Source organism: Oncorhynchus masou, chromosome 18, assembly GCF_036934945.1.
Source record: "Oncorhynchus masou masou isolate Uvic2021 chromosome 18, UVic_Omas_1.1, whole genome shotgun sequence".
In the NCBI taxonomy this organism is placed as follows: Eukaryota; Metazoa; Chordata; class Actinopteri; order Salmoniformes; family Salmonidae; genus Oncorhynchus; species Oncorhynchus masou.
Window position 1 is genome coordinate 78,785,037 of NC_088229.1, and position 15,163 is coordinate 78,800,199.

The following is a 15,163-nucleotide window of genomic DNA, read 5'->3' on the forward strand; positions in this document are numbered from 1 at the left end:
TAGAATACTGGCACCACAATCTAGACGACTGACTCAACATTCTAAAACACTGACTCAACATTCTAGAACACTTACTCAACATTCGAGAACACTGACACCACATTCTAGAACACTAACTAAACATTCTAGACCACTGACACCACATTCTACAACACTGGCTCAACATTCTAGGATACTGGCAACACACTCTAAAACACTGACTCAACATTACAGAACACTTACACAACATTACAGAACACTGACTCAACATTACAGAACACTTACACAACATTACAGAACAATGACTCAACATTACAGAACAATGACTCAACATTACAGAACAATGACTCAACATTACAGAACACTGACTCAACATTACAGAACAATGACTCAACATTACAGAACAATGACTCAACGTTACAGAACACTTACTCAACATTCTAGAACACTGGCACCAGATTCTATAATACTGATGGTGGCAGGTTGCCCAGTGGTTAAGAGCGTTGGGCCAGTAACCGAAAGGATGCTGGTTCGATTCCCCGAGCCAAGTAGGGGACAAATCTGTCAATGTGTCCTTGAGCAAGGCACTTAATCCTAATTGCTCCTGTAAATTGCTCTGGATAAGAGTGTCTGGTATGATAAAAAAGTGAACTAATTTAGCAAACCAACAGAACAGAGGTGACCAACAGATGTGGTGGAGAGTGAACTGAACTCTAACCTGATCTGATGACAGGGATTGCTCCTCCTCCCTGCAGGTTGGCCTTGCTGATAGAGGGGGATGTGATGTCTGTCCAGTACACCATCTTCTCCACACAGTCATAGGCCACCCCGATGATCACCTTCTCCTGGGGTCAACGCACAGGTCAGAGGTCAGCTACCAGAACAGTGGTTTAGTTCATCGTCATCACGCTACAGATGGAAATGTGTTTTCTCTGTTGTCCAACTCTACAACCCCCTCGACAGCACGCACGCATGCACACACACACGCACACACACGAACACACTTCAAGCCAGCTGGTTGGGAGATCAGTGTAACAGAGAATGTTGTTAGGTATTAATCCACTGGTGGTGCAGCACCGCTGTGAACCACTAGAGGACAAATGTCAGCATGTGGTTGTAATATAATGTATGTGTGGGTGTGTGTGTGTGTGTGTGTGTGTGTGTGTTTGCCTGTGTCTGTGTGTGTGTGTGTGTGTGTGTGTGTGTCTGTGTGTCTGTGTAATGCAGACCAGATCTCCACCAGACCTCCCCTCCAGATAGGAACTAGCTAACAGTCTACACAACAACCTGGCTCACTACCAGCGGTGGAACGGGCTGAGAGAGAACCGAGAGAGAACCGAGAGAGAACCGAGAGAGAACCCTGAACGACACTGGGTCTGAAGGGCATTAATGCTTCGTCCCAGTTTCAATGACCACACATGCTCCCAATGCTGTAAGGAATTGGTTGAGATTCTTAAGTACACCACAACCACAATACTTTGAAACGATTGGTGGCCTCTTGCGTTTACATTCATCAAGTCTTTTCAATTTATGAATATTTATTTCACTGACACCTACTCTTTTCCATTCAACTCAAAGGCTTTTCTTTGAGTAAAACCATCGAGTTAGAAACCTTGGCAGCAGTGTGATCTTTATCTTCAGACCTCCTATTACAGCCCAGTTATTGACCTTTACTACATACAGTGGGGTAAAAAAGTATTTAGTCAGCCACCAATTGTGCAAGTTCTCCCACTTAAAAAGATGAGAGAGGCCTGTAATTTTCATCATAGGTACACTTTATGACAGACAAAATCCAGAAAATCACATTGTAGGATTTTTAATGAATTTATTTGCAAATTATGGTGGAAAATAAGTATTTGGTCACCTACAAACAAGCAAGATTTCTGGCTCTCACAGACCTGTAACTTCTTCTTTAAGAGGCTCCTCTGTCCTCCACTCGTTACCTGTATTAATGGCACCTGTTTGAACTTGTTATCAGAATAAAAGACCTGTCCACAACCTCAAACAGTCACACTCCAAACTCCACTATGGCCAAGATCAAAGAGCTGTCAAAGGACACCAGAAACAAAATTGTAGACCTGCACCAGGCTGGGAAGACTGAATCTGCAATAGGTAAGCAGCTTGGTTTGAAGAAATCAACTGTGGGAGCAATTATTAGGACATGGAAGACATACAAGATCACTGATAATCTCCCTCGATCTGGGGCTCCACGCAAGATCTCACCCTGTGGGGTCAAAATGATCACAAGAATGGTGAGCAAAAATCCCAGAACCACACGGGGGGACCTAGTGAATGACCTGCAGAGAACTGGGACCAAAGTAACAAAGCCTACCATCAGTAACACATACGCCGCCAGGGACTCAAATCCTGCAGTGCCAGATGTGTCCCCCTGCTTAAGCCAGTACATGTCCAGGCCCGTCTGAAGTTTGCTAGAGAGTATTTGGATGATCCAGAAGAAGATTGGGAGAATGTCATATGGTCAGATGAAACCAAAATATAACTTTTTGGTAAAAACTCAACTCGTTGTGTTTTTAGGACAAAGAATGCTGAGTTGCATCCAAAGAACACCATACCTACTGTGAAGCATGGGGGTGGAAACATCATGCTTTGGGGCTGTTTTTCTGCAAAGGGACCAGGACAACTGATCCGTGTAAAGGAAAGAATGAATGGGGCCATGTATCATGAGATTTTGAGTGAAAACCTCCTTCCATCAGCAAGGGCATTGAAGATGAAACGTGGCTGGGTCTTTCAGCATGACAATGATCCCAAACACACCGCCTGGGCAACGAAGGAGTGGCTTCATAAGAAGCATTTCAAGGTCCTGGAGCGGCCTAGCCAGTCTCCAGATCTCAACCCCATAGAAAATCTTTGGAGGGAGTTGGAGAAAGTCTGTGTTGCCCAGCAACAGCCCCAAAACATCACTGCTCTAGAGGAGATCTGCATAGAGGAATGGGCCAAAATACCAGCAACAGTGTGTGAAAACCTTGTGAAGACTTACAGAAAACGTTTGACCTCTGTCATTGCCAACAAAGGGTATATAACAAAGTATTGAGATAAACTTTTGTTATTGACCAAATACTTATTTTCCACCATAATTTGCAAATAAATTCATAAAAAATCCTACAATGTGATTTTCTGGATTTTTTTCTCTCATTTTGTCTCTCATAGTTGAAGTGTACCTATGATGAAAATTACAGGCCTCTCATCTTTTTAAGTGGGAGAACTTGCACAATTGGTGGATGACTAAATAATATTTTGCCCCACTGTATGTGCATGGTGGGTGTGGCTCCTGAATGGCCCCCTATTCTCTAGGAATGACTTGGTACCAGCAGAATGACTTGGTACCAGCAAAATGACTTGGTACCAGCAGGCAGAATGACTTGGTACCAGCAGAATGACTTGGTACCAGCAGGCAGAATGACTTGGTACCAGCAGAATGACTTGGTACCAGCAGGCAGAATAACTTGGTACCAGCAGGCACAATGACTTGGTACCAGCAGAATGACTTGGTAACAGCACAATGACTTGTTACCAGCAGAATGATTTGGTACCAGCAGAATGACTTGGTACCAGCAGGCAGAATGACTTGGTACCAGCAAAATGACTTGGTACCAGCAGGCAGAATGACTTGGTACCAGCAGAATGACTTGGTACCAGCAGGCAGAATGACTTGGTACCAGCAGAATGACTTGGTACCAGCAGGCAGAATGACTTGGTACCAGCAGGCAGAATGACTTGGTACCAGCAGAATGACTTGGTACCAGCAGGCAGAATAACTTGGTACCAGCAGGCAGAATGACTTGGTACCAGCAGAATGACTTGGTACCAGCAGGCAGAATAACTTGGTACCAGCAGGCACAATGACTTGGTACCAGCAGAATGACTTGGTAACAGCACAATGACTTGTTACCAGCAGAATGATTTGGTACCAGCAGAATGACTTGGTACCAGCAGGCAGAATGACTTGGTACCAGCAAAATGACTTGGTACCAGCAGGCAGAATGACTTGGTACCAGCAGAATGACTTGGTACCAGCAGGCAGAATGACTTGGTACCAGCAGAATGACTTGGTACCAGCAGGCAGAATGACTTGGTACCAGCAGGCAGAATGACTTGGTACCAGCAGGCAGAATGACTTGGTACCAGCAGGCAGAATGACTTGGTACCAGCAGAATAACTCGGTAACAGCAGAATGACTTGGTACCAGCAGGCAGAATAACTTGGTACCAGCAGGCAGAATGACTTGGTACCAGCAGGCAGAATAACTTGGTACCAGCAGAATGACTTGGTACCAGCAGGCAGAATAACTTGGTACCAGCAGAATGACTTGGTACCAGCACGCAGAATGACTTGGTACCAGCAAAATGACTTGGTACCAGCAGGCAGAATGACTTGGTACCAGCAGAATGACTTGGTACCAGCAGGCAGAATAACTTGGTACCATCAGGCAGAATGACTTGGTACCAGCAGAATCAGACTAAACATAAACACTGTTGTGGAATTTTAAATACATACTTAAATCTCCTAAACAAACTATAACAATCCATAGCACCCGAATAAGGATTCCTAATGTCAAAGTAAACAGGAGATACGTCCCAAATTGCACCCTATTCCCTATACTGTACAGTGTACTACTTTTGACTAGGCCCCTATGGGTCGATAGTAGTGGACAGGGGAGAAGGATGCCATTGGGGAAACCGTTGAGCAACAGGAAATCCCACTGCTACAAATCACTTGTGACTTTATATCCTAAATAAGACAACTACAGTAACAATGCAGTCTCCCTGAACCCAGTTCAACCACGTATTAACTTTCCCAAAGTTTTAACCTTATAACAAATTAAACGCAAACCAGACACATCCAGTCTCAACCACCCACAGATATGACTGCCTTCACTAAAGAGTTAGTCACTGAGAGCAGAAGACGAAGCTTGGTTCCAGATCGGTTTGTGTTGACTTGCCAACTGTTATGGTAACAATGGCCAAAGGCAGCGCCAATGCATGGGGTACCAGGCTAGTGGTGCTGGTAGTCGGTAGACACAGAACAGGACATTCTGATAGGAGCAGGCCTGTCAACAACAACATCAACAACAACAACTTCTCACCGGTAGATGCAGGACAGGACATTCAGATAGGAGCAGGTCTGTCAACATCAACATCAACAACAACAACTTCTCACCGGTAGATGCAGGACAGTCTTTGCCTCTGTCTTCTTCATGTTGTAGCCCTCCAATGGGACAAACTCGATGCGTCCACTCTGAGCAAAGAGGAGGTGTGTGCCGGGGGGTAGAGGGTAAACATCTGGCCTGGGAGTAGGGCCTACTGTGGGACGAACTGTTGGTCCTTGTTCTATACCTACAGTAGAGAGATTAATCAATGAATCAATCAACAGACATCTGGCCTGGGAGTACATCAGCTTTTAATTGTGACCGAGAGTCTTAATGAGTCTTAATTCATTTGATTCACTAAGGGTGGTATTCTGACCTGAGTCTCTGTTTACTGAGTCTTAATTCATTTGATTCACTAAGGGTGGTATTCTGACCTGAGTCTCTGTTTACTGAGTCTTAATTCATTTGATTCACTAAGGGTGGTATTCTGACCTGAGTTTCTGTTTACTGAGTCTTAATTCATTTGATTCACTAAGGGTGGTATTCTGACCTGAGTCTCTGTTTACTGAGTCTTAATTCATATGATTCACTAAGGGTGGTATTCTGACCTGAGTCTCTGTTTACTGAGTCTTAATTCATATGATTCACTAAGGGTGGTATTCTGACCTGAGTCTCTGTTTACTGAGTCTTAATTCATATGATTCACTAAGGGTGGTATTCTGACCTGAGTCTCTGTTTACTGAGTCTTAATTCATATGATTCACTAAGGGTGGTATTCTGACCTGAGTCTCTGTTTACTGAGTCTTAATTCATATGATTCACTAAGGGTGGTATTCTGACCTGAGTCTCTGTTTACTGAGTCTTAATTCATTTGATTCACTAAGGGTGGTATTCTGACCTGAGTCTCTGTTTACTGAGTCTTAATTCATATGATTCACTAAGGGTGGTATTCTGACCTGAGTCTCTGTTTACTGAGTCTTAATTCATATGATTCACTAAGGGTGGTATTCTGACCTGAGTCTCTGTTTACTGAGTCTTAATTCATATGATTCACTAAGGGTGGTATTCTGACCTGAGTCTCTGTTTACTGAGTCTTAATTCATATGATTCACTAAGGGTGGTATTCTGACCTGAGTCTCTGTTTACTGAGTCTTAATTCATATGATTCACTAAGGGTGGTATTCTGACCTGAGTCTCTGTTTACTGAGTCTTAATTCATATGATTCACTAAGGGTGGTATTCTGACCTGAGTCTCTGTTTACTGAGTCTTAATTCATATGATTCACTAAGGGTGGTATTCTGACCTGAGTCTCTGTTTACATGACCTGAGTCTTAATTCATATGATTCACTAAGGGTGGTATTCTGACCTGTCTCTGTTTACTGAGTCTTAATTCATATGATTCACTAAGGGTGGTATTCTGACCTGAGTCTCTGTTTACTGAGTCTTAATTCATATGATTCACTAAGGGTGGTATTCTGACCTGAGTCTCTGTTTACTGAGTCTTAATTCATATGATTCACTAAGGGTGGTATTCTGACCTGAGTCTCTGTTTACTGAGTCTTAATTCATTTGATTCACTAAGGGTGGTATTCTGACCTGAGTCTCTGTTTACTGAGTCTTAATTCATATGATTCACTAAGGGTGGTATTCTGACCTGAGTCTCTGTTTACTGAGTCTTAATTCATATGATTCACTAAGGGTGGTATTCTGACCTGAGTCTCTGTTTACTGAGTCTTAATTCATATGATTCACTAAGGGTGGTATTCTGACCTGAGTCTCTGTTTACTGAGTCTTAATTCATATGATTCACTAAGGGTGGTATTCTGACCTGAGTCTCTGTTTACTGAGTCTTAATTCATATGATTCACTAAGGGTGGTATTCTGACCTGAGTCTCTGTTTACTGAGTCTTAATTCATATGATTCACTAAGGGTGGTATTCTGACCTGAGTTTCTGTTTACTGAGTCTTAATTCATATGATTCACTAAGGGTGGTATTCTGACCTGAGTCTCTGTTTACTGAGTCTTAATTCATATGATTCACTAAGGGTGGTATTCTGACCTGAGTCTCTGTTTACTGAGTCTTAATTCATATGATTCACTAAGGGTGGTATTCTGACCTGAGTCTCTGTTTACTGAGTCTTAATTCATATGATTCACTAAGGGTGGTATTCTGACCTGAGTCTCTGTTTACTGAGTCTTAATTCATATGATTCACTAAGGGTGGTATTCTGACCTGAGTCTCTGTTTACTGAGTCTTAATTCATATGATTCACTAAGGGTGGTATTCTGACCTGAGTCTCTGTTTACTGAGTCTTAATTCATATGATTCACTAAGGGTGGTATTCTGACCTGAGTCTCTGTTTACTGAGTCTTAATTCATATGATTCACTAAGGGTGGTATTCTGACCTGAGTCTCTGTTTACTGAGTCTTAATTCATATGATTCACTAAGGGTGGTATTCTGACCTGAGTCTCTGTTTACTGAGTCTTAATTCATATGATTCACTAAGGGTGGTATTCTGACCTGAGTCTCTGTTTACTGAGTCTTAATTCATATGATTCACTAAGGGTGGTATTCTGACCTGAGTCTCTGTTTACTGAGTCTTAATTCATATGATTCACTAAGGGTGGTATTCTGACCTGAGTCTCTGTTTACTGAGTCTTAATTCATATGATTCACTAAGGGTGGTATTCTGACCTGAGTCTCTGTTTACTGAGTCTTAATTCATATGATTCACTAAGGGTGGTATTCTGACCTGAGTCTCTGTTTACTGAGTCTTAATTCATATGATTCACTAAGGGTGGTATTCTGACCTGAGTCTCTGTTTACTGAGTCTTAATTCATATGATTCACTAAGGGTGGTATTCTGACCTGAGTCTCTGTTTACTGAGTCTTAATTCATATGATTCACTAAGGGTGGTATTCTGACCTGAGTCTCTGTTTACTGAGTCTTAATTCATATGATTCACTAAGGGTGGTATTCTGACCTGAGTCTCTGTTTACTGAGTCTTAATTCATATGATTCACTAAGGGTGGTATTCTGACCTGAGTCTCTGTTTACTGAGTCTTAATTCATATGATTCACTAAGGGTGGTATTCTGACCTGAGTCTCTGTTTACTGAGTCTTAATTCATATGATTCACTAAGGGTGGTATTCTGACCTGAGTCTCTGTTTACTGAGTCTTAATTCATATGATTCACTAAGGGTGGTATTCTGACCTGAGTCTCTGTTTACTGAGTCTTAATTCATATGATTCACTAAGGGTGGTATTCTGACCTGAGTCTCTGTTTACTGAGTCTTAATTCATATGATTCACTAAGGGTGGTATTCTGACCTGAGTCTCTGTTTACTGAGTCTTAATTCATATGATTCACTAAGGGTGGTATTCTGACCTGAGTCTCTGTTTACTGAGTCTTAATTCATATGATTCACTAAGGGTGGTATTCTGACCTGAGTCTCTGTTTACTGAGTCTTAATTCATATGATTCACTAAGGGTGGTATTCTGACCTGAGTCTCTGTTTACTGAGTCTTAATTCATATGATTCACTAAGGGTGGTATTCTGACCTGAGTCTCTGTTTACTGAGTCTTAATTCATATGATTCACTAAGGGTGGTATTCTGACCTGAGTCTCTGTTTACTGAGTCTTAATTCATATGATTCACTAAGGGTGGTATTCTGACCTGAGTCTCTGTTTACTGAGTCTTAATTCATATGATTCACTAAGGGTGGTATTCTGACCTGAGTCTCTGTTTACTGAGTCTTAATTCATATGATTCACTAAGGGTGGTATTCTGACCTGAGTCTCTGTTTACTGAGTCTTAATTCATATGATTCACTAAGGGTGGTATTCTGACCTGAGTCTCTGTTTACTGAGTCTTAATTCATATGATTCACTAAGGGTGGTATTCTGACCTGAGTCTCTGTTTACTGAGTCTTAATTCATATGATTCACTAAGGGTGGTATTCTGACCTGAGTCTCTGTTTACTGAGTCTTAATTCATATGATTCACTAAGGGTGGTATTCTGACCTGAGTCTCTGTTTACTGAGTCTTAATTCATATGATTCACTAAGGGTGGTATTCTGACCTGAGTCTCTGTTTACTGAGTCTTAATTCATATGATTCACTAAGGGTGGTATTCTGACCTGAGTCTCTGTTTACTGAGTCTTAATTCATATGATTCACTAAGGGTGGTATTCTGACCTGAGTCTCTGTTTACTGAGTCTTAATTCATATGATTCACTAAGGGTGGTATTCTGACCTGAGTTTCTGTTTACTGAGTCTTAATTCATATGATTCACTAAGGGTGGTATTCTGACCTGAGTTCTCTGTTTACTGAGTCTTAATTCATATGATTCACTAAGGGTGGTATTCTGACCTGAGTCTCTGTTTACTGAGTCTTAATTCATATGATTCACTAAGGGTGGTATTCTGACCTGAGTCTCTGTTTACTGAGTCTTAATTCATATGATTCACTAAGGGTGGTATTCTGACCTGAGTCTCTGTTTACTGAGTCTTAATTCATATGATTCACTAAGGGTGGTATTCTGACCTGAGTCTCTGTTTACTGAGTCTTAATTCATATGATTCACTAAGGGTGGTATTCTGACCTGAGTCTCTGTTTACTGAGTCTTAATTCATATGATTCACTAAGGGTGGTATTCTGACCTGAGTCTCTGTTTACTGAGTCTTAATTCATATGATTCACTAAGGGTGGTATTCTGACCTGAGTCTCTGTTTACTGAGTCTTAATTCATTGATTCACTAAGGGTGGTATTCTGACCTGAGTCTCTGTTTACTGAGTCTTAATTCATATGATTCACTAAGGGTGGTATTCTGACCTGAGTCTCTGTTTACTGAGTCTTAATTCATATGATTCACTAAGGGTGGTATTCTGACCTGAGTCTCTGTTTACTGAGTCTTAATTCATATGATTCACTAAGGGTGGTATTCTGACCTGAGTCTCTGTTTACTGAGTCTTAATTCATATGATTCACTAAGGGTGGTATTCTGACCTGAGTCTCTGTTTACTGAGTCTTAATTCATATGATTCACTAAGGGTGGTATTCTGACCTGAGTCTCTGTTTACTGAGTCTTAATTCATATGATTCACTAAGGGTGGTATTCTGACCTGAGTCTCTGTTTACTGAGTCTTAATTCATATGATTCACTAAGGGTGGTATTCTGACCTGAGTCTCTGTTTACTGAGTCTTAATTCATATGATTCACTAAGGGTGGTATTCTGACCTGAGTCTCTGTTTACTGAGTCTTAATTCATATGATTCACTAAGGGTGGTATTCTGACCTGAGTCTCTGTTTACTGAGTCTTAATTCATATGATTCACTAAGGGTGGTATTCTGACCTGAGTCTCTGTTTACTGAGTCTTAATTCATATGATTCACTAAGGGTGGTATTCTGACCTGAGTCTCTGTTTACTGAGTCTTAATTCATATGATTCACTAAGGGTGGTATTCTGACCTGAGTCTCTGTTTACTGAGTCTTAATTCATTTGATTCACTAAGGGTGGTATTCTGACCTGAGTCTCTGTTTACTGAGTCTTAATTCATATGATTCACTAAGGGTGGTATTCTGACCTGAGTCTCTGTTTACTGAGTCTTAATTCATATGATTCACTAAGGGTGGTATTCTGACCTGAGTCTCTGTTTACTGAGTCTTAATTCAGTCTCTGTTTATGATTCACTAAGGGTGGTATTCTGACCTGAGTCTCTGTTTACTGAGTCTTAATTCATATGATTCACTAAGGGTGGTATTCTGACCTGAGTCTCTGTTTACTGAGTCTTAATTCATTTGATTCACTAAGGGTGGTATTCTGAATTGAGTCTCTGTTTACTGAGTCTTAATTCATATGATTCACTAAGGGTGGTATTCTGACCTGAGTCTCTGTTTACTGAGTCTTAATTCATATGATTCACTAAGGGTGGTATTCTGACCTGAGTCTCTGTTTACTGAGTCTTAATTCATTTGATTCACTAAGGGTGGTATTCTGAATTGAGTGTATGTTTACTGAGTCTTAATTCATATGATTCACTAAGGGTGGTATTCTGACCTGAGTCTCTGTTTACTGAGTCTTAATTCATATGATTCACTAAGGGTGGTATTCTGACCTGAGTCTCTGTTTACTGAGTCTTAATTCATATGATTCACTAAGGGTGGTATTCTGACCTGAGTCTCTGTTTACTGAGTCTTAATTCATATGATTCACTAAGGGTGGTATTCTGACCTGAGTCTCTGTTTACTGAGTCTTAATTCATATGATTCACTAAGGGTGGTATTCTGACCTGAGTCTCTGTTTACTGAGTCTTAATTCATATGATTCACTAAGGGTGGTATTCTGACCTGAGTTTCTGTTTACTGAGTCTTAATTCATATGATTCACTAAGGGTGGTATTCTGACCTGAGTTTCTGTTTACTGAGTCTTAATTCATATGATTCACTAAGGGTGGTATTCTGACCTGAGTTTCTGTTTACTGAGTCTTAATTCATATGATTCACTAAGGGTGGTATTCTGACCTGAGTCTCTGTTTACTGAGTCTTAATTCATATGATTCACTAAGGGTGGTATTCTGACCTGAGTCTCTGTTTACTGAGTCTTAATTCATATGATTCACTAAGGGTGGTATTCTGACCTGAGTCTCTGTTTACTGAGTCTTAATTCATATGATTCACTAAGGGTGGTATTCTGACCTGAGTCTCTGTTTACTGAGTCTTAATTCATATGATTCACTAAGGGTGGTATTCTGACCTGAGTCTCTGTTTACTGAGTCTTAATTCATATGATTCACTAAGGGTGGTATTCTGACCTGAGTCTCTGTTTACTGAGTCTTAATTCATATGATTCACTAAGGGTGGTATTCTGACCTGAGTCTCTGTTTACTGAGTCTTAATTCATATGATTCACTAAGGGTGGTATTCTGACCTGAGTCTCTGTTTACTGAGTCTTAATTCATATGATTCACTAAGGGTGGTATTCTGACCTGAGTCTCTGTTTACTGAGTCTTAATTCATATGATTCACTAAGGGTGGTATTCTGACCTGAGTCTCTGTTTACTGAGTCTTAATTCATATGATTCACTAAGGGTGGTATTCTGACCTGAGTCTCTGTTTACTGAGTCTTAATTCATTTGATTCACTAAGGGTGGTATTCTGACCTGAGTCTCTGTTTACTGAGTCTTAATTCATATGATTCACTAAGGGTGGTATTCTGACCTGAGTCTCTGTTTACTGAGTCTTAATTCATATGATTCACTAAGGGTGGTATTCTGACCTGAGTCTCTGTTTACTGAGTCTTAATTCATATAATTCACTAAGGGTGGTATTCTGACCTGAGTCTCTGTTTACTGAGTCTTAATTCATATGATTCACTAAGGGTGGTATTCTGACCTGAGTCTCTGTTTACTGAGTCTTAATTCATATGATTCACTAAGGGTGGTATTCTGACCTGAGTCTCTGTTTACTGAGTCTTAATTCATTTGATTCACTAAGGGTGGTATTCTGAATTGAGTGTATGTTTACTTAACGGACATGTCCACTCAAGTCTCCCATTGTTTGTAGACATGCACTAAATTCCTCTTAATCAGGCCGATGGAGAGTATAACTCACACAGTGGTCTGCCTCTGCCGGGCCCAGTGCGTGTTCCTGGGATCTCCAGTCCATTACGGTCAACACACCAACAATGTCCGATGGAACCGTGGCACTGGGAGGCCTCGTAGGCTCCCTGGCCGTCACAGGTAGGCACGTACTGACCAGGCACCGGCCGGGGCCCATACTCTGTAGAGCCTAGGAGACGGTCCCTGTGGGTCTCACACTGCGACTTCGTACGCTCTGGGAGGAGGGAAATTAACAATCAATCAAAGTTATTTATAAAAGCCCTTTTATATCAACAGTTGGGTTATTAGTTGGAAGGAGATACATAACAACAAAGACTTAAAGATGATGTCTACCTAGATGGGTATATAGAATCCCCTCTGAGAGAAAGACATTAACAATCAATATAGTACATACTGTGTTGTCAGAGCTTTATAGATTCATTATGGAAGTGTATAACTGGTGGAGCTACTGTAGGGAGTTACTGTTACAAGCTTTAATCCGGTTGGCTTTGATTTAGCCAGCTCATTCCACTCTCAATATTGTTTATCTCATATGATCCTTGTTTGAGCCCTGTTTTAATTATCTCCCTTCCCTCTCTCTCTCCCCTCCCTGCCTCTCTCTCTCCCCCTCCCCCCAGCTCCCTCTCCCCCCTAGCTCCCCCCCCAGCTCTCTCTCTCTCCCCCTCCCAGCTCTCTCTCTCTCCTCCCTCCATCTCTCTCTCTCTCTCTCTCTCTCCAAAGCAGGAATGTGTTTTCTTTTCCAAGAATGATGCTGGATAATGATAGGAATGTGCTTTGGGAAAAGAGAGAGAGGAGAGAGACAGACAGAGAGAGAGGAGAGACAGGAGAGAGAGAGAGAGAGAGAGGAGAGACAGGAGAGAGAGAGAGAGAGAGAGAGAGAGAGAGAGAGAGAGAGAGAGAGATTGTGTGTCTCGTTTTTCAAAGTATCCACTGTAGTCAAAGTGAAGTGTAGTTATTACTAAGAGAGTTGCAGCAGGCAGCTATGAGCCAGTGACCCCTGGGCTACAGCTGAACATCAGTAGCTGGTGATGCAGTACGTCTGGGTCTGTTTTAATGGGTTTGTTATCTACTCATCCCTCTGTGGGAACAGTAAAGGCTATGTTGGGGGAGGAGGAGGGGGGAAGAAGGGAGTGTTGCTTTGGAAAATTACCCTATTACTGTTCAAGCCCTTCTGTAAACATTCTGTAATGGATAAGGGTCATGTTTTAACTGAAAGGGTCAGAATATAGTGAAAACGTCTCGCGACTTCAGAGCAAGTCAGGTCTTTACCTGACAAGCAACCATGATGTTCTTCCATTCCACAGAGACGTACCTGAGGAGCAGTAGAAGCCGTCACCGTAGTAACCTGGCCTGCACTGGCAGGTAAAGGACCCCTGGGTGTTATAACACACAGCCTTCTGGTGGCACCTGGCAGACTGGCACTCATCAATATCTACAGGGGACGAGAAGGCTTTATTTCAAATAAGGTGACATTACATGTTATCAAAGGCAGCACACGCAATAGTTATCCTTTGACACAATAAAATCTAGTTCATACAAGTTTAAAACACATATTTCCTGGAATGGAGAGAGGGAAGGTGGGAGGGAGGGAGAGAAAAGGGAGCCCACTCTGTGAAGGAAATAAATGACCAAGAGGACAGGCATAAAGATGAAGTCCACGGTTTGAATGGTGTAGTTTTATATTGTATTCATTTGAACTTAACAATATGAAATGGGGTATTTAGATTTAGTATTTGACTATATAGTGTTACAGGCTTTGATTTTCCCATTTATATTCGAGGCTAGCACGTTAGCAAGTTAGCGCGTGCGGCGCACCGATTGGTGGCACCTCATTTTTTTGTTTATCTGTTCTTGGGGAAATTTAGTTGCCGCTCATGTTGGGTGTCTTTTAGGTCCCAGTTGTTGTTGCTAGTCAACTTTCAGTGGAACCCCCACGAGCGTCTTTCAGAATCCCTCCTAAAACACCAACATGTTTGTTTGGTTGTGGTCAGTGGCTCTTTGTTAGTTCCCCATTCTGTTTGAGTGACATTATTTGGTTGGACTTGGAGCACAGGGAAAGACAAGATGAGGATGCAGCCAAAAAACATCAACAAGAACGTGCCTGTAATCCATGGTTTCTGGTTGGGAAATGTACGTACGGTCACTGTGGGGAGGATGTCGTCGATGAACTTATTGATGAAGCCGGTGACTGAGGTGGTATACTCCTCAATGCCATTGAATGAATCCCGGAACATATTCCAGTCTGTGCTACCAAAACAGTCCTGCAGGTTAGCATCCACGTCATCTGACCACTTCTGTATTGAGCGAGTCACTGGTACTTCCTGATTTAGTTTTTGCTTGTAAGCAGGAATCAGGAGGATAGAATTATGGTCAGATTTAGCAAATGGAGGACAAGGGAGAGCTTTGTACGTATCACTGTGTGGAGAAAAGGTGATCTAGAGCT

At 41.6% G+C, this 15,163-nt stretch overlaps 1 protein-coding gene across 1 annotated transcript in view; it reads right to left on the minus strand.

Moving 5' to 3' along the window:
• The window catches only part of nid1a (nidogen 1a), a 101,324-nt gene that overhangs the window by 24,735 nt on the left and 61,426 nt on the right, over window positions 1-15,163 (minus strand). Inside the window, exons 14-17 of the mRNA XM_064924534.1 lie at window positions 14,033-14,152; window positions 12,713-12,934; window positions 5,158-5,333; window positions 698-824 (exon numbers count right to left, since the gene is read on the minus strand). Coding sequence (XP_064780606.1) covers window positions 698-824; window positions 5,158-5,333; window positions 12,713-12,934; window positions 14,033-14,152 — 645 coding nt within the window. The remainder of the gene's footprint in view (window positions 1-697; window positions 825-5,157; window positions 5,334-12,712; window positions 12,935-14,032; window positions 14,153-15,163) is intronic.